Source organism: Ascaphus truei, chromosome 9 (assembly GCF_040206685.1).
Source record: "Ascaphus truei isolate aAscTru1 chromosome 9, aAscTru1.hap1, whole genome shotgun sequence".
Taxonomy (NCBI): Eukaryota; Metazoa; Chordata; class Amphibia; order Anura; family Ascaphidae; genus Ascaphus; species Ascaphus truei.
Window position 1 is genome coordinate 28160072 of NC_134491.1, and position 19121 is coordinate 28179192.

The following is a 19121-nucleotide window of genomic DNA, read 5'->3' on the forward strand; positions in this document are numbered from 1 at the left end:
GAGGATAGAGAGGGCCTGTTAGAGAACCGGTTAGAGGGGACCCGCACCGCAGAGGGGCCTGTCAGAGTGAGCCTGCCAGAGGTTGTCCAGAAGTACATTTTACTTCCAGCAGCCCCCTCTGAGAGGCACCACTGCAGATCTGGTACATGTTCGGGTGCCTTGGCTCCCTGACTCACTGGGCCTGGGACAGTAGTCCCCTCTGTTCCCCGCCCCCTGTTGGTGGCCCTGCTGCTACATGGAATCCCCAGTTTTTTCCACCCCCCAAATTTTGATGCTCTATGGAACCGCCTAGTAGTTAAACCTGCCCCCAGGTTGCCATTATGCACCCACACACAAACGTAACATTTACATAGGCATGTCAAGACAGTATCTATGAAAAACATCTTAACCAATTAGAATGCTCCCTACTCCTAACCAGGCCCCTGCAATGCGAGATAAGAGAGTGGTTCCAGCAATGACAATGAGCCTCTTGATTGGCTGAGACTGTTACCAGGATACAGGAATTCCAGGGTTCCAGAACATAACTGGTGGGGATATTGTGAGCAGAACCACAGATAATGGAAGATGCCCTTGACCCCAACCTGCGGAGCATGGTCTGCGCAGTCACCATTGCTAGCGCAGCCTTCCTGGTACTCAAGACTATCTGGGTTGTGATAAGTAACACCCGTTGCCTGCAGGAGTCAGCCACAACAGCTAGTAAGAGAATCAGCACAGCCATATTGTGTATAGACATCTGCGCAGTGGCGTAACCACTGTATCGCTAAACCCCGCAATGCGAGGGGCTTGATAGCACAGGCGGGCCCTGCTGGCCGGCGTTGGATATTGGGCTTGGTGGCTGCTGCTCTCTGCTACACAGGCAATTCCCCCCCATGTCTGTTTCCCTGACACCCTTCCCCCACCCCCGGTAAAATTCTTAGAGGGCGGAAAGTGTGTGCGCTGGGAGGGAGAGAAATACATGGGGGGAGTGGGAGGGAGAGAAATACAAGGGGGGAGTGGGGGAGAAATACATGGGGGTGAGGGAGAGAAATACACGGTGAGGGAGGGGGAGAAATATATGGGGGGAGTGGGAGGGAGAGAAATACAAGGGGGTGTGGGGGAGAAATATATGTGGTGGGAGGGAGGGAAATACACGGTGGGGGAGGGGGAGAAATATATGGGGTTAGGGAGAGAAATACGTGGGGGGGGAGTCAGGATGTGAGAGCAAGGTCGTGTGTGGGAGGGGGGAGGTGCTTGCAAGGCCACTGACATGGGGACACCGGTGGAAACTATTTTTTTTTATTTAGGGGACCCTTGCCATTTTTTTTGAAGGGGGGCCCAAAAGATGTTGCACCACTTCATCTGTACATATTACCGCACTCCTCCCTATAGAAGTTTGCTGCTGGTAAAAGATAGGCCTTACATATAGAAAAACAAAAAGAACGATTCCTGCGCTTCTACCAAATGAGGCTAAAATAAAATGGTGAGCTCATGAATAAGGGTTATTTAGTTAAACCCTTTGGCTAAAACGTTATAGGCATAACCAAGTGTGCAGGTACCTACACTGGATATATGTAATTATTGTCCCATGGACTGGTGAAACATGTGAGAAAGCCCTGAAGGGGTTAAATTAGGGTTTTGTGAGTAGTGCAATTAAAAGCTGGCCAAAGCCAGTGTAGCCATGCCACCTGTGGCTACTAGTCTGCTTCCCTCCTGGCAGTAAGCCCTGGTACAATCAGGCTGCTAGTAGTTGATTGTAAGGAATCCACTCCTCAGTTTACTGTTTACCTTGCCTTACAGACCTGGGCAGTCCTGGAACACTTCCCCTGATATTTACTGCAGCCTGGATTCACTCATTAAAGCAATACTGTCACACGCCTCTTCTGCTATTGGTTCACTGACCTTTAAGTACTGCCTTCCCACAATGCTCCCTGCCGAGCATAGTCCTTCCTGGATGTCACAAGTGTTCTGCCACAAGCCCGAAGGCTTGGCTCTGTTGTGTACCAATCTCTCTAGTTCTATGCACTAGTTCACGCAGAGTTCTGTTCCTGTCTCCTGTGCTGAAGCGGAGTACTCTCCTTGTTTACTTCAGCTCCTTGTTTCCTGAGACCGGCTGCTAGTGTCACGCAGCGGTCTGTTCCTGTCTCCTGTGCTGAAGCGGAGTACTCTCCTTGTTTACTTCAGCTCCTTGTTTCCTGAGACCGTCTGCTAGTGTCACGCAGCGGTCTGTTCCTGTCTCCTGTGCTGAAGCGGAGGTTTCCCCAGTGTTGTCTTCAGCTCCCTGGTTCCTGGGGCCTGCTGCTCATTCTCTATTGCAGAGGCCGTGTCCTGGTTCCTGCGCTGAAGTGGAGGATTCTCCAGCCCACTCAGGACTCTTGCGCTGAAGCACTGGTTTACCAGTGCAGCCAGGCGGTGTGCCCACTCTGGTCTGCCTATCCTTTCCTGAGACCAGTACCATGGGCCATGGTCGCCGCACGCGCAGAGGCCACTCCCGCGCTCACACTCCTAAGCTGAAGCGGGGAACTCCTGACTACCTGTTCCCGAACTCCTGCTTGAACAATGTAAACCCTGATGTCTCCGATCCTGACCCTGGCTTGTCCACTGACGATGCTGCCTTCTCCAGTCCCGACCCTGCTACGTACGACTACGAACTGCGCAATCCGGATCAGCCTGCGCGGTCTAAGGTCGGTGCTTTTACAACCCCTCCTCAGCCACGCGGTCCGACCCAGGTTTGTGGCGAGCACAACCCTGACATTGATATGGGGGTTTTCCCTCCTTGGTGCTGCACTTGAGTGACAGCGGGAGGCGGTGACATCAGGCCTGGGCATGACCAATCATGAGGCAGACCTGGTGCCCTCCTCCTGGCTGTACTTAAGGGCAGTGCCGCCCCAAATTCAGTAGCGCCTTTTCCCACTTGAGGAAGGCAGGTTACACATTAGAAAGGCTGATTATTGGGCCTTCTCCAATTCTCTTCCCTCCGGGGGAGAATGAGTGAGCTGGAAGTAACAAGGTACGTTTCCAGAACAAGTGCTAATGAAGAAGGGAGACTAGGTGTAGTGTCAGGGGGATATAGCTCCTCACAATGAACTATGGCTTAGACTGCCCTATCGGGTGAATGATCTGGAGACACAAAGGCTATTGCTGTTCTAAGTTGCCCTGAGGCGTGTAGTCGGGATGCCTAAAGGGGGTGCTCTGGTTAACTGAGTCCCAGGGATCTCTGGACAGGGTCCGCGATACTGGCTGCCAAGCGGTGTGCCGTAAGGGTACTGGGTAGGGAGTATCTTAGGAGCGGTGCCTGAAGTACAAGGTGTCTAGACCCCTCTGTTGGAAGAAGCTCAGTGTACCACTAGCTAGTAGCCAAATCATGAAACCACAGAGTGCTTGTAATTGACTATAATCGTGTGCAACGTATCGAGATGGAGCTTTGCTAGCCTGGGGTACATCCTACTCTTGGTAGACTGCTAATCTATGTGCTGTGAGGACCCACAAGGAATGGATTCCTGTCGGAATCGCGGTCACTGCATGGTCTGTGAAGGGATTGTGCCCAAAATGGAGGTTCTCCTGTCCGGGAATGCGCCACGTGAGTTACATGAGCTAAAATGGCATCTCCCGCCAAGGCTGGAGAGCGCACATGTTGTCTGCAAACAGGCTGCATGTGAACTATTTGCAAAGTTCTGTAAGGGTCTGGCGCGAAAGCCAGGACCCCACCCAAGAGTCGTGACTGGCTCAACCAGGAGTTAGAGTCACGCCCCATCCACATCATCGGGTGCCCCTCTAATCTCCACCAGAGGGAGGGGACAAGCTGACAGCCAATGCCTACAGACTTTGGAGAACAAGAGAGGTACCGGATGTAGCGAACTGCACCCTCAGTTCTTTGGAGCCTGGCGAGCGAAAGGAGTGAGCTACCCGTTGCTCTTGTGCCCGTGCTTACAGAAAAGGCTGACCGTGTCAAGCGAGATGGAATTTACCCACTGTCGGCTACCAGGAGGGCTCCTTGTGGTAAAAGTGCTCTTATGTCTCTAGCCTTCATTTATATTCATACAGTATATTGTGGCATAATCCCAGGATATTAGGCAGCTTTCTGTCCAATTTAGATCAGAAAGTTTAGCCGTAGTGTAAATGTGATCCATCCCACAGCTTCACAGTTACTGAGGCTAGTGGATGGGAAATCCAGACCAGAGTTCACAATGGTTCTAATTTCCCTCACCTGCTCTCCTAATTGAGGAACAGGTATTTATGGCAGTTAGGTTTGCTGCACCAGTCTCTCTCCTAGGGCACCGCTGCTCCTTGCATCCAGTTCGGGCAGGACACCCCCTTCAAGTATTGCAGTATCCAGAAGGATTGCCTTGACTCTCTTGGGGCCGAGTTCCCACAACTACAGATTAGGACAATTTGTTATTCCTATTGTACGTTACAATGTGTTCTGTTTAAAACTGGAGATAGCCAGCCAGTGTGGTAGTTAGACACTGCAGAGTAGGCTTTCATTTTATGCTTTGTTTTTATCTTCAAGGGACAGTGTGCCTGAGTTATAGTGTCTGTCATTGCTATGAAGCATAAACCACTGAAGGTTAAGGACAGCTTTCCTCAGATGTATATCCATTAAAGTTGCAGTCCCCTACTGGGACGGAATAAAAACAGGCAGATGCCTGAATGATACGCTATTGTGCTACATGTTACCCCTTTGTCTGTTTAGCAACCCTAGAAGTCTGTGTCATAAAGAGCCCGGACAGATGGCAGCGCTACGTAAGGCACTATATATATATATATATATATTTACATTAGGGGAACGACATTTAACACATCATTTAAAATAATTGTTTATTGTGAATAATGTGTTTAATTGGCATTTTTTTGTTGTCATTTTCTTCATAGGGCCACCTCACAGACAACCACCAGTGTCAGAGAGTAAAGCTTCTGAGATAGAAACATTGCAGGTGACAGAAAGTGAGGCCTTATTTTTATCTTAAACCTCCCATAGGTGGATGATCCAGCTGTTGCCATTCTGACTGATGCTGGATCGTCATCTGCTCCTGTCGTCACTCCTCCAGCTGCTCTTGTGGCCTCTCTGGCTGCACCTGTGGCTTCACCAAACTGCTGCCCAAGCTGTAGTCATAAAGTCTGAATTACCATCAGTTTTTGCAATGCCACCATGTGTGCTACTTAGCCCTCCAAATAAGGGATGACTGCAGCCAGCGCATCAGTAAAAAGCTGTGTCAACTGCAACAGAGGCCTGTGGATTTGTGATGTTAAGGGGAACACCTCCTTAGCATGTGATTATTACTCATGTCCATTATAGCTACAGTAACACAATGCCCTATCTCCACCAACACTGCACTAAACTCTGCGTTACAGAGCTTTGAAGATCCCTGTTATCACTTAACGATAAGTCAACTGAAGTGAAGTATGGTTAAGTCAAGAACAGAGTTCTGAGTCTGGGCCTAAATCTCATAGAAACGATTGTTTAAAGAAAGAAGGGAATGTGGAAGTTTGGAAAAGTAGGAATACCACTACTGTGTGTAATTAACACAGATGAATTGTCATAGATACGTCCATTTAGAGGAAGAAAGGAGTGTGTAAGTTTGCAAATGAAAAAGTAGCACAACTGTGTGTAATTAATGCAACAGTATTCACTAAGATATGTCTGTTTATAAAGAAGGGAGTGTGGAAGTTTAGAAACAGCGTTACTTAGCATTAATACAGACTAATTCTCATAGAAACTGTGCATTGAGAAAAAGAAGGGAGTGTGGAAGTTTGAAAATGAAAAATAAGTAGTACAGTACTGTACTTTTAAACTATCCATGGTTGGTGACTCCGTTAAAAATGCATGAATGTATGTTGGGGTCACTGTTAGGGTTAGTTACAAACCATATCCCTATAATCCCTGTCACAGGTATCGCTGAGGGGCAGGAGGGAAATGTGAAGGACACGGGGAAGTTGAGGAGACTTATAGAGTCTTTGGGAGAGGAGAAGGATGCTTTTGAACGAAGGATGAAACTTTACGCGATCACCACCTGCGCTTATCTGCTGACTTCAGAGGTAAGAGATATCAGGACTCTGTGTGTTTGTGTGTGTGTGTGTATGTGTGTGTGTGTGTATGTATATATATGTGTGTATGTAAAATATATATATATATATATATATATATATATATATATCAGGCAAAGTAACCTCACCAAGGAGGAAAGACAGCGGTCACGGCCGCGCAGCAAGTGGACAAAGGCTGGACTGGGCTGTAAAAAAATCTTTATTGTGCCATGGATATTTTAAAAAAAAGAGAGAGAGGAAGGCACCCCCCGCAACTCTAACGCGTTTCAGCCGCAACGGGCCACGGACACACCACGGGACCAGCACGGCAAGATATCCTACAGCATCAGATGTATCAGACGCTGCCAGCTGGTATTCCAATGCTTCAGACCTCATGGATGGTATTAGAACTGATAATTGCGGAAGTCCTAGGTAATCAGTCCCTCCAGACCAGATCCGCGCCAATTCTGGGGCTGTGTGCAGCAGGGCTGGAAGCTTGCCACTCCTTCCGACCCTTGATGATGACGTAATGTCGGCGCTGCTGTCCTGACGCGTTTCGTCAGACACTCTGACTTTTTCAAAGGATAATCAAACCTCAACCTAGACAAACATATATACCTAAAAAGGTATCTCTCCCAATTAGTCGCAAAAGCAGTTTAATTGGATTCACATAAATCTGCTGTTAGAGCTATAGGAAAAAGAAAACAAATGTTAGTTGTGTTATACAATAGATATATAAAAAAATCTATAGGTAAAAAATGTATATATAATATAACCAATGCAGGAATTACGATATAGATAGTGATGACTAAATGCAATAAGATGTTCTAATGCATATTATTAGTGTGAACAATTTTATTTATTTATTTATTTATAAAATATTTTACCAGGAAGTAATACATTGAGAGTTACCTCTCGTTTTCAAGTATGTCCTGGGCACAGAGTAAAACAAATAATACATGGTTACAAATACAGTTACATAAATGAACAAGGTATACATTTATATACAAGACATTGCATGCACAGTTAAAGAAAATATATATTATGAGCGTATGAAACAGTTACAGACCAGATTAAAGTGTGAGACAGCCTTAGATTTGAAAGAACTTAAGCTGGTGGTGGATATGAGAGTCTCTGGTAGGTTGTTCCAGTTTTGGGGTGCACGGAAGGAGAAGGAGGAACGTCCGGATACTTTGTTGAGTCTTGGGACCATGAATAGTCTTTTGGAGTCTGATCTCAGGTGATAGGTACTGCATGTGGTAGGGGTGAGGAGCTTGTTCAGGTAGCTGGGTAGCTTGCCCAGAAAGTATTTGAGGGTGAGACAGGAAAGGTGAACTTTGCGCCTAGACTCTAGTGATGACCAATCTAGTTCTTTGAGCATTTCGCAGTGATGTGTGTTGTAGTTGCATTGGAGAACAAAACGACAAATTGAATTGTAGAGGGTGTCAAGTTTGCTAAGGTGGGTTTGAGGAGCCGAGCCATATACTATGTCTCCATAGTCAATAATTGGCATTAGCATCTGCTGTGCAATACGCTTTCTGACCAGGAGACTTAGGGAGGATTTGTTCCTGTAAAGTACCCCTAGTTTGGCATAGGTCTTGGTTGTCAGGGTATCAATGTGCATCCCGAATGTTAAGTGGGAGTCAAACCATAAGCCCAGGTATTTAAAACTAGTGACAGGTGTTAGGGTGGTTTTAGCGTTGGTTCTAATCAGGAGCTCAGTCACTGGAAGCTTTACAAATTTAGTCTTGGTCCCAAATACCATTGTTACAGTCTTGTCAGTGTTTAAAAACAGTTTGTTTTGGGAAATCCAGTTTTCGAGTCTCAAAAAGTCAGACTGAAGTATGTGTTGAAGGTCAGAGAGGCTATGGCTGTGTGCATACAGGATTGTGTCATCTGCATACATGTGTATTGAGGCTTCCTTACAAGCTGTGGGAAGATCATTAATGAACACTGAGAAGAGTAGGGGCCCCAGAACAGAGCCTTGCGGGACACCACAGGTGATATCCAGGGGGTTGGAGTTAGAGCCTGAGATGGACACATGTTGGGATCTTCCTGATAGGTAGGACTGAAACCAGTTTAAAGCATGTTTCCCTATTCCAGAGCTCTGGAGTTTGTTAAGCAGGATAGCATGATCAACTGTGTCAAAAGCCTTTGCAAAATCTAGGAATACTGCACCAGTGAGTTGTCCCCGTTCCATTCCACACTGGATTTCATTGCAAACTTTTAGCAGGGTAGTTACGGTGGAGTGTTTGGGCCAAACAGTGGCAGCAGCAGGAGAAATGCCAGCACTTGCACATTAAAAAACAATAGATCTGAATATATCATTATAATTTGAATACATGTCTGATCACAATAAATAAACATAAATGTGCCTTGTATCTATGCTTGCTTCTCCCGCTCCGCCATATTGGTCACTGTGAAACACCAATCCGACAGGAGAGGAGAGGAATAGAACCAAGAACCAACAGAGCAGAGAAATATAATAAATCCGGAGCAAATAGGATACAGGAGCCAATATTAAACAATAGCACTTGTGTCAATGGGCAAATTGAATCCACCGGGCGCTAATGTCGCAAGCTGGTAGATCCTATAAGTCTCACGTTTTACACAACATTTTGAATCGATCACCCCCTAATGACAGAGGAGATATATACTCCAATCCTATAATTTTTAATGATTTTGGATCCTTTTTATGAACCATTTCAAAATGTCTATAGATCCCATGACTGCTAACACCGTTAATGATGTTTCTTCGGTGCTCTAAAAAGCGAGCACTCAAGGGACGCGTGGTGCGGCCCACGTATTGTTTGCCGCAACCACACGTCAGTATGTAAATAATATACATGCTTAGACAAGTAATAGACCCTAAGACACTGTGTGTTGCCCCTGACAAAAGAGACAAACTGGTTAGATGTTAACAGATGACCACAGGTGATGCAGCGTGACCTGCCACACCAGTGGTTACCAACAGGCCTCAATTGAGACAAAGCAGACGGATGGCTATTTTCAGTGTTCGACAAACCTATACATTTGCTCGCCCCGGGCGAGTGGATTTAACCCCCGGGCGAGTAAATATTGGCCCAAGCAGCACACGTTTGGTACTAGGTGGCGAGTAGATTTTTTTGTGTGGCGAGTAGATTTTTTGGTGATTTGTCAACCACTGGCTATTTTTAATTATATATACATGCATACCCCGGTTTAAGGACACTCACTTTAAGTACACTCGCGAGTAAGTACATATCTCTCAATAGGCAAACGGCAGCTCACGCATGCGCCTGTCAGCACGTCCTGAACAGCAATACCGGCTCCCTACCTGTACCGAAGCCTTGCGCAAGCGGGGAGACTATAGAGCCTGTTACACATGCGTTATTTACATCAGTTAGGCACATATATGACGATTGCCGTACAGTACATGCATCGATAAGTGGGAAAAGGGAGTGCTTCACTTTAAGTACATTTTCGCTTTACATACATGCTCCGGTCCCATTGCGTACGTTAATGCGGGGTATGCCTGTATATGTATATATGTATATATCCATAAACACTACCTGTAACTCCTCTTATTGCTCCATATAACCTTTTACCATAATTCCTATTACACCATGTGTCACGGTAGACCAACTCTTTTAACACCATTTATATTTAAGGGATCGTTTACAAGGCAAAACAAGGCAGGGTAATAAAATGAGGTTTATTTGGATAAGACCTTGGAAACACACAGAAATACAAAATACAGAGAATATACACACTTACTTTGGGTCTGGGGGTAAAAACTAGGCTTTCCTAGGTGCAAGGCGCCTGCTTTAGCAAAGACTTACCTTGTTAACGCCACGTCACTGGACTGTCACTGGACTATAACCTTACTCCTCAGAACCAGTCCTCAGCTTTGGCTAGGAGACCCTGGCATCGCAATGCCCCTGGGAAACCTTACCGGCGCTCCACTGGACTAGTACGAAGACTATCTATAAGTCTGAAAAGACGGAGAGAGAGAGATCTCTGATCTGCGGCTGCCCCTTTTAAAGACTACCGTGTCCTATGTTTTAACATGGACTCAAGCGTGGGAACCTTTCCCAACAGCCAATCAGAGCAGGGCCCACCTGGCTGATAATGTCCAGGGAAAGGGGCGGGCCAACCCAAATCTTACTCATGGCTAGCTGCGGGGGCAGGCTCCACAGAGTCTGAGAGAACCAAAAGGGCTTTTGAGGCCTGTTCTTCTGCCCCTCCTTGCTACCAAATGGCCAGACACCACTGGCATCTTGGGTCTCCTTTGAGCCCAGATGGTTAGGCAGATATCCTGGCTCTTATGCAAATGCTTAGGCTGACTGCATGGATTTTTATACATACAGTATAACACCATATAAACTATACTTTAATAACGTATAAACCTTGGGGAACCTTATATTTATGGTTGGGGCACCCATACCCCCAATACAATTTCTGGGACACCTTGACACTAACTGGGGTACCCCCTTTAATCTAAGGATTTACTCAGCTACAGGGATACCTGTTCATCCCTGTGCCTCATTCACTTTTCTGAGCTAGAAAAGATAGTCCCGTGGGTTCCAATGGCGGAGCACAGCTGTAGAAGAATGGGGGCTACAACAGCTGTGCTCCGCCATTGGACCCCACGGGACTATCTTTTCTATGCATACATCGGCGTGATGCACGCAACAGGCAAAGGTTGAGCTGCTACATGAGTGAGTTCTCACCTGTTTAAGCCAGGACTGCTTATTATGGTATGTACAGCTTGTTTTACTAGGAGCTTTAGCATGACCTTTATGGTATATATTTAGATCTGCTATTACCTCTATAGTATTAACTCTTATACTGCTATACCTATACAGGTTCATTGAGTCTCACATAGCTTTCATTATAGCTCTGTCATCTTTGCCCAATATCATTGCTTTCTGGATTATATATATATGTTCCACTTTGCGGCTGAGCCCTGACTACTGGGATCATATCCCTTAAAGATTGTACACTTTTCTGAGCTATGCTGAAGCAGGGTACCCTAGTGGTGAGTCGTGCTTGCGTTTTCAAGGGGAGATATTGCCGGGACAATGTGCCTACATGTATACGAGAATCAGGCATGTTTCCCGGGTACATTTATGGGGGAACCGACAACTCTGGAACCCAACCTCCTAGGCACATTCTATCAACGGTTCCTCCGCAAAAAAAAACTTGAAACTCATCCCCTAGCAATCTGGTATGAGTAGGGAGAAGGAGTGGCTCAGTGTAAGGAATCTGGTGTCTCAGCGCCGTCAGCGCGACCATTACTCACCTCCCGTCGGTACTCAGGCGTCCAAGCGCCTGCAGCGCAACTCCCACATACCTCCGTTGTCTGCCACTGGCATTCTGGCTCCTCGCCATCACAGGATTGCACCAACCGAAGAGGTGCCTGTTGAACCGCAGCCTCTGCGTGTCTCTCCGGCTCCGCGCTCTATGCGCATACGTGCGTCTGTCACTGACCCCATGCGCATACGCGCGTGTCAGTCACCGAATCCACGCACACACGCACCCAGACGTTATGTGCATGCATTCCCAGCTTACAGAGCACACGCCTAACAGAGCACTTTTAACCACTGCTCCTGCAGTGAGGCGTCGCCCCCAAGCTTCACACAGTTCCATGCAAATCAATGACTACACTCAGCTGGGCTGTAACACCTCCCTCCTATCAGGGAGGACTCCTTGCAGTCCTCCAGGCCTGCCCCCTTTTCCCATTGGCCTGCTCAGCTTTATTATGCCTGTGCTTACCATCACTCGTCGCTCGACATAGTTCTGTATGGAAGCATTTGACTACTCTCTCAGTGACTCCTCAGGTATTGACGCGGATTGGACGACTACCCCCTCTGGCTCTCGACTTCTGCTCTACTTGGACTTCGTGACTTCTGGCATCCCTGATACACGGCTAATACCTTCGACCTTCCGCAACTCTCCGATCCCTGACCTTGGCAACGGCAATAACTACTCTTCCTCTACTACCGGTACCGGCAAGTATTGTCTTCCTTACTATACCTGGCCTGGCAACACTAACACCACACTCCGGACGCGCTCCCTTTGCTGCGGGTGCGTGTATCCCTACGTCCCACCTCAGCAAAGGGGGCGGGTCTGGTCTGCGGGCAGCACCGGCGTAACGCTCAGTGAGTAAAATACACTGACTGGCACTGAGTTTGAACCAGGGGAGCCTGGTTCAAGTCCCGGTATCGGCTCCTTGTAAACTTGGGCAAGTCACTTTATCTCCTTGTGCCTCAGGCACCAAAAAAAAAAACATAGATTGTAAGCTCCACGGGGCAGGGACCTGTGTCTGCAAAATGTCTCTGTAAAGCGCTACGTATAACTAGCAGTGCTATAAAAGAACATGCTATTATATTATTATTATCCCTGCTTGATTGCATGCCCGGAAAGGTAAAAACACAAAAAATACTTTTATTACAGGTAACACATGGTAAAGATGCAATGTTTCTGGGCCCAAGAGTTAACGCTCCTGGACGCTTATACACGGATCAGGGGTAACCAAAACGGGGTTAACCTTTATTTGAGAGCCTAGTTACTCCCTACCGTCACACCATGTAACCGCTCGCTGTAACTATTCCTATTGTCCCATATAACTACATGTATTACTTTTCCTATTACTCTATATAACCTCCCCCATTTAGCTAATCTTATTGCCCCAAATAGTTGCTCCCAAAAACTCCTCTTATTGCCCCAAATAAAGGAATCCTTTAGCTCCTCCTTTTACCCCATATAACCGCTCCCAATAGCTCCTCCTATTGTTCCATATAACACCACATAACTCCCTATAACTTATCCTATATAACTGTCACAGTAGATCTGACATTTAACTGAGATCGCAAAGACCAAGCAGAATGACAGAATTAAATAAACAATAGTTTATTTTGACCGGAGGCAACAGGGAGCAACACAGTAAAAGCAAGGTAATAGCTTGCCACAAACTCATGGTACAGGGAACTCCTAGCTTGCTAGGTGCTGGGTACCGATGGAGCAAGGTTACCCAGTATGCCGCGTTGATCCGTTCATTCATCAATGCCAGTACACGTACCATGTCCTGCTAAAATTCACCAGATCATCCAAATACGCCCGAACATATCCCTCCATCCATTTTAGCTATCAGTTGGCCAGTTATTGGAAGTTATCCGGAGCATTCTTCATCCCGAATGGCATCATGGAAAACTCATAAAAGCCATTCGGTGTGATGAACACCGAGTTCTCCCTAGCCTCAGCGGTCAATGAGATTTTCCCAATAGCCCCTGCTAAGATCCATGGTGGATAGGTACCTTGCCCCGGGAGCTCGTCCAGGAGCTCAACCATGCGGGGCATGGGGAAGGCATCCGTGACTGTCTGGACATTGAGCTACTGGTAGTCCATACAGAACCGGGTGATTCCATCTTTTTGGGCAGAGTCTGGCTCACCTGATCTCTCAGTGCCGGGGTACACACAGCCATTGCCACCAGGTCAGTTGCAATGTATCTTTTCAGCATATTAATGTGGTCAGTCCACTTCCTAGTCTGATCATCATTTAGACCCACCTCATGATTGACCATGTATGGGCCGGATCAGGCAGCCATCAGCTTGTTCTGGCGAATGAGCTTCAGAACCAAGATCTGCTGCCCAGGGATACACTCTCTGCTATGGGCATTGCAGTCATACCAGCACTTTTGCCTGTGCCTGTGCCAACCCCTTGAGACCCTCTAACCACTCTCTAAGCTCCACCACATACCTCATCACCAAGATAGCTATAGTGGCGGTCTTCCCCTTCCATTTCTCATGTAACTGGTCAAGCTGTCCATGCTTGCGGCATCCGTAAAGAACCTCAAAAGGAAAGAAACCGGTCGACTTCTGTGGAACCTCCATGTAGGCAAACGTGACGCGCTGCAAGTGAGATTCCCAGTCCCCTCTTTCAGCTTCCACGAACGCTTGCAGCATCTGCTTTAAGGTGCAATTGAACCATTCACACCGTCTGTTCATCTGGGAATAGTAAGGGCCAGTGCGGAGTTGCTTAACCCCACTTTTAGCCCAGAGACACTGGAGCAGTAACGACATGAATATGCCCCATATCGGTTAGGATTGCACTTGAGAAGCCTAGCATAGCAAATATATCAATTGGCTAAGTCCAACTCTGAGAATATACCTTTTCCTAGAGCTTCTCGTGATCATCAGGGGTTCCACTATATTTACCGCTACCTGCTGGAAGCATTCCCCAATCACATGCAGTGGCCTCAGGCGTGCCTTTGCCCAATCGCTGTGTCTGCCAACTCGCTGGCAGATGTCACAAGCCTGGCAGAAAGTTTACCATCAACTGTACAACCCCCAGTCAGTAAAAATTCTGCGTTAGATGGGCTTCTGTATGAATGACCAGATTGATTGTCAGCTAGCAAGATCTCGTGGGACAAGCGTAGAAGCTCACCACTGTATGCAGAGGGGACGATTAGTTGGTTGTGTAGTTCTTTTCGATTATAAACAGGGACCTGAAACCCTGGTAAATGAATTAATTTTACATCTTTTATTTGCATAATTTCTCGGGTGGTGAAAGTGGATAGATATGATTGCAAGTGAGTAAGGGGTTAATATTAACTCATTGAAGGTACCATACGTAGGCATAAGGTGAGTTGGCTAGAGTGGCTGGTTGTATTAATCCTGGTTGCATATCTAAGTCACATGCTCACTTGTCTGCTATTCATGACAGATGGTATATGGGGACGGATTGAGGGGAGATATTATTCATTTGAGGGACATTTGCGAAGGTGAAGAGTGGGGCAACTTGCGAGCTGTGAATTAACCCTTGTCCCGTATGCAGGTCATGTGCTCGCAGGTGTGTCGTACGTAACAGGAGGCAATCGAGTATAGATGTAATTCCAGAGAGAAACCCTCTGGGTTTTTAAATTAGACACACCTCAACTTAAAGGTTTAAATGTGGATATAGATATCAATTCATGTATTATCTAATGATTAAGCTTGATATGTTATGTTTCTATATTGCAATAACTGTCCCATCCATGTCTCCAACGTCTCCTTCTAGGCACTTTAGACTTTTTCCTGATTTTATTAAATGTTAATACTGTTTTTAATAAAAATGATATGTTTATGCTTGATGTCTAATCTAAGTTGTTCTTATATAGTTGTTTTTATATATTTTTCATATATTATATTTACATTTTGGTTTTGAACTGGTTTTAATATTGAAACATCACTTCATATTTTTTTTTTTACATTTTATTTGGTACTTATTAACATCATGATTTTGACATTTTTACTGGTCCTGTATATTAGGTCATTGTTAGGACATTGTTTATTAGTATGGAAGACAATAGGATATTCACTATTGATGTTGTATTATGGAGATGTTTAGTTTTGGAATATATAGGACTCAATTTATGTACATTTTAGATTAGCGCTCTCTTTGTAGTCTTGTTTTTTTATTGATGGTGTAGAGTAGCAGTGTCCAATAGGAATTCAAAGATAGCGACGTGTGGTTGTCGTCTTTCTACAGTATATTCGCCATATTCTCATGTCAGTCGCCTGTGTTGTTGGCCTTGTGAGACCCCCCCCCTCCCTCTCTCACACCCCCACCTATCCCTCCTCCCTCATCCTCTCCCCCTCACCCACTCCTCTGTCCCGACACCCTCCCCTCTCTCCCCTTCTCCCAATAAACACACCAAGCCTCCCCACCCCAATACACATAACCCCCCACATCCCTAATACACACAACCCCCCACAACTCATACACATAACCCCCACACCCCAAAAACACATACCCCCACCCCAAAAACACATACTCACACCCCAAAAACACATACCCCCCCCACACCAAAAACACATAAGCCCCCCACCCCAAAAACACATACCCACACCCCAAAAACACATACCCCCACACCAAAAACACATAAGCCCCCCACGCCGAAAACACATACCCACACCCCGAATACACATAACACCCCTACACCTTACCTGTACTGAGGACTCCAGTATCACACAGCAAATGCAGAAGTGGGACCAACTTCCGACGCACAGGGGTGTTGTTGTAAATGAAGGCGCTAGCTAGCCGAGCCCCCCCCCCCCCACACAGCTGCCAGGCAGGTGTCCTACCTGTGTCCCTGTTTGCCACAACGCAGTGTCCTATTTGCCACATGTAGCGAGTGGCGAATGTATTTGACACCACTGGTGTAGAGCCTTGATCTGTTATTTTGGTGGGCTTAATATGTCGATGTGTATTATAATACTTAGTACATTTCTACTTATGTTGCTGCTTTTCTTTGAAGCTATATTTGGAAGGTTGTCCCAGCATTTGTATTGAATAAAGTTTTACAATTTTGTATTACCAAACATGATGACGTAATTGGACGGCAGGCTATTTAAAGTCTGGAGCTTCTGGAGTAAAAGAATACTGATTCCGCTGAGGAAGCAGATTTTCTGTGAAACGTGTAGTGCTGGACCCCAAGCGCTGAGATCTCCTTTGACAATTCGGACGTCGGACTGTAATTCTCCTTGCTCCATTGTGAGATAGTGCTGACCGCATGGAACGTTTGCTGTTGCGTAGGTGGAGCTTTGGAGTGAATGTCGGCAGAGGTCTGAAGCATTCTGACATATTTCTATCATAATCATTCTGACCATGGGTGGCCTAAAAGCGATTTCCCTTCATGTCGCATGTGAGTTCAATCGCATATGTTTACTTTTTATACTTCTATTAAAACATTATTTGCACGATCTCCATTTTCTTCTCTATAAAACATTGGAGAGTATCTGATAAATCCACAAGCACACAGCCCCCCTAGGTATCCCATTAACACCAATGGGTTCAAGAAACTTTACCCCACTTTGAAGTTGGGTGTTGTGTTTCCAAGAAGTTCTGCAGATGATTGCTCAGTTTGGACAGCCTTTTCGGACTATTGTGCCCTTCATAGCTAGCAATGCCTGCACTTTCCAAGAGCTTAGATTCCAGTTGCATGCACATGGGACGCGGTGCGCACACACCCTCCAGGCGTCAGGATCGGTGGAGCCTATCAGCTGTTCTGAGGGAGCAGCATTTGCTTGAAAGAAAGGTGCGAGTGTCCCGTCAATAACACACAAGACTTGATTTCACTGGAAATTCTGTGAGTGCAATTGTGATTGCCTGCGTGTATAATACAATTATAATGTTACACTCTTGTAACGGATTTTCTGGCCTAGCCTGACCCACCCAATCTCACATTGGCCCCTGTGGTCTAACCAGTCCCCATTACAGTGTAGTGTCTGGTGGTGCACCTGTTGGCAACAGGACTTTTGAGTCTCCCGTATGATGTTGTGTGGGGGGTAGTGTGCTTGAGTCCTACCTAGATCCAGTGCAGCGCCTCCACCTCATCAGGATCCCAGCATCCGCTTGTGGATGGTCCTGGTGAGGAACTCCTCTGTGGTGCACTCCTCTGTGTAATCACTCCACACTTACACACAAGGGTATGGTTTAACAGGATCATCTTTATTGACTTGCGGCGGCCAGCTGCCCCTCACAGTGGGTGTACTTAGCCTCTCATGTTCACCGCACTTCCCTTTGAAAGGTGTCCTTTCCCTAATTGGGGATTCCCTATCTCCCCTCAGGGAGATACTCCCTGTGCCAGGTCCCTGGTCACAGTCTTATAAGCTGTCTCCTCCCAAGCCTGCACTCAGACTTGCTCCTTGTCTCATAGTCTCTTACATAACCTTCCAACAGCTTCTGAACTCCTCCTCTAACAACTCAGCAACCACTAACTTTTGAACAGTGCTGTGCCTTATGTATCCTCTGGGGGCTGGCACAACTCTGACATTACTAATCATGGATTCAGAGCATGTGACCACTCCCATCCATACATAGGGCACCTCACCAGGGCGTGAGGGCAAACCTCCATAATTACTGCTGGCATGCCCATAACTTACCAGGCCTTACTGTCAGCAGGAGAGATGACTGCAGCCATTTTACAGCATGGTTACGCTATGTTTGCCTCTTTTTATTCTTTTTGTCACTGCTCAAGGGCACTCATTTACTGAGAAGGTCCCATTATCCATTTGGAAGAGGATGGTATCGTTATACCAGTGTATTATTATTGAATACTAACATTCACATTTATTGGGGCTCTGTGTGCTCCTTTGTTTGTGGTGTTTTATTCATCCACCTTGTGAGTCCATTACCCTCCTACTAGTTAGTGTACATACTGTATCATGCACAATTTCACTACTTGTGGGTTTTTTCTACCCCACTTGTGGTTCCTGGGAGTTGCACTCCAATTCTTGTCTACAAAACGATAAATCCGACTTTTTTCCCCATATAAACGGATGCTTTACAGTACCTCCTCCTATAACACCATACAACTCCACTTATTGCTCCTTACAACCACTCCCTATCTCCTCCTATTGCTCTATATAACTACTCTGCACATTACACACACACAGCTCTGCAGTGCATGCCCCCTCCCTGTCATCTGACCCCTCTCTGTTCATAGACCGCCTCCTGCCCCGATGACCTAATTGACTTGGTGGCTTCAATGCTACAGGATGAGGAGAAAGGGATCAAGATCCAGGTGTTAAACACGCTGAGAGCTTTCGCGAAACACAAGACCAAGAGAGAAAAGATGCAGGTGCCTAGGATCTAATGTGTCATCTCCACATTTGACAGCCTCACTGTAATTGCTCTTTTTCTCTGTCGCTGTTCTGCAGTGACAGATGATACATTGATACACAAGCAGTACGTAGTGACATACACAGTAATAGACATAGTGACTGTGTCTGTCACTGTGTCACTACATCTGTGACAGACACAGTGACAGAAAGAGTGCCAGATTGACCGACACAGCGACAGACATACAGTAGTGACAGCATTCGTTTTAGAAGTAGTGACAGCTGTGTCCCCGTGTCATCAGGAATATGTCCCCCGTGTTACCGAGCTAATGACTAGCGTGTGGGACTCAGAGTTGCACGTGGCCACCCTGAAGTTGCTGAACAAGCTTCCCCTGCGCAGCTCCTGCTTCCCGCTCCTAAGGAAGAGCATTCCCTGCATCATGAAGATCCTGCAATCACATTGCAGCCAAGCACAGGTGTGAAGATCATCCAATTTCTGCTGCAAAAAAAAGGGTTAATAGCCGGAGTGGGTTCAA

The 19121-nt window shown here is 46.5% G+C and overlaps 1 protein-coding gene across 1 annotated transcript in view; it reads left to right on the forward strand.

Annotated features, from left to right (window-relative positions):
• The window catches only part of ARMC12 (armadillo repeat containing 12), a 21016-nt gene continuing 1895 nt past the window's right edge, over window positions 1–19121 (forward strand). Inside the window, exons 1-5 of the mRNA XM_075614129.1 lie at window positions 1–696; window positions 4849–4920; window positions 5867–6012; window positions 18471–18605; window positions 18888–19061. Of these exons, the coding sequence (XP_075470244.1) occupies window positions 558–696; window positions 4849–4920; window positions 5867–6012; window positions 18471–18605; window positions 18888–19061 (666 nt within the window). The 5' untranslated portion in view covers window positions 1–557. The remainder of the gene's footprint in view (window positions 697–4848; window positions 4921–5866; window positions 6013–18470; window positions 18606–18887; window positions 19062–19121) is intronic.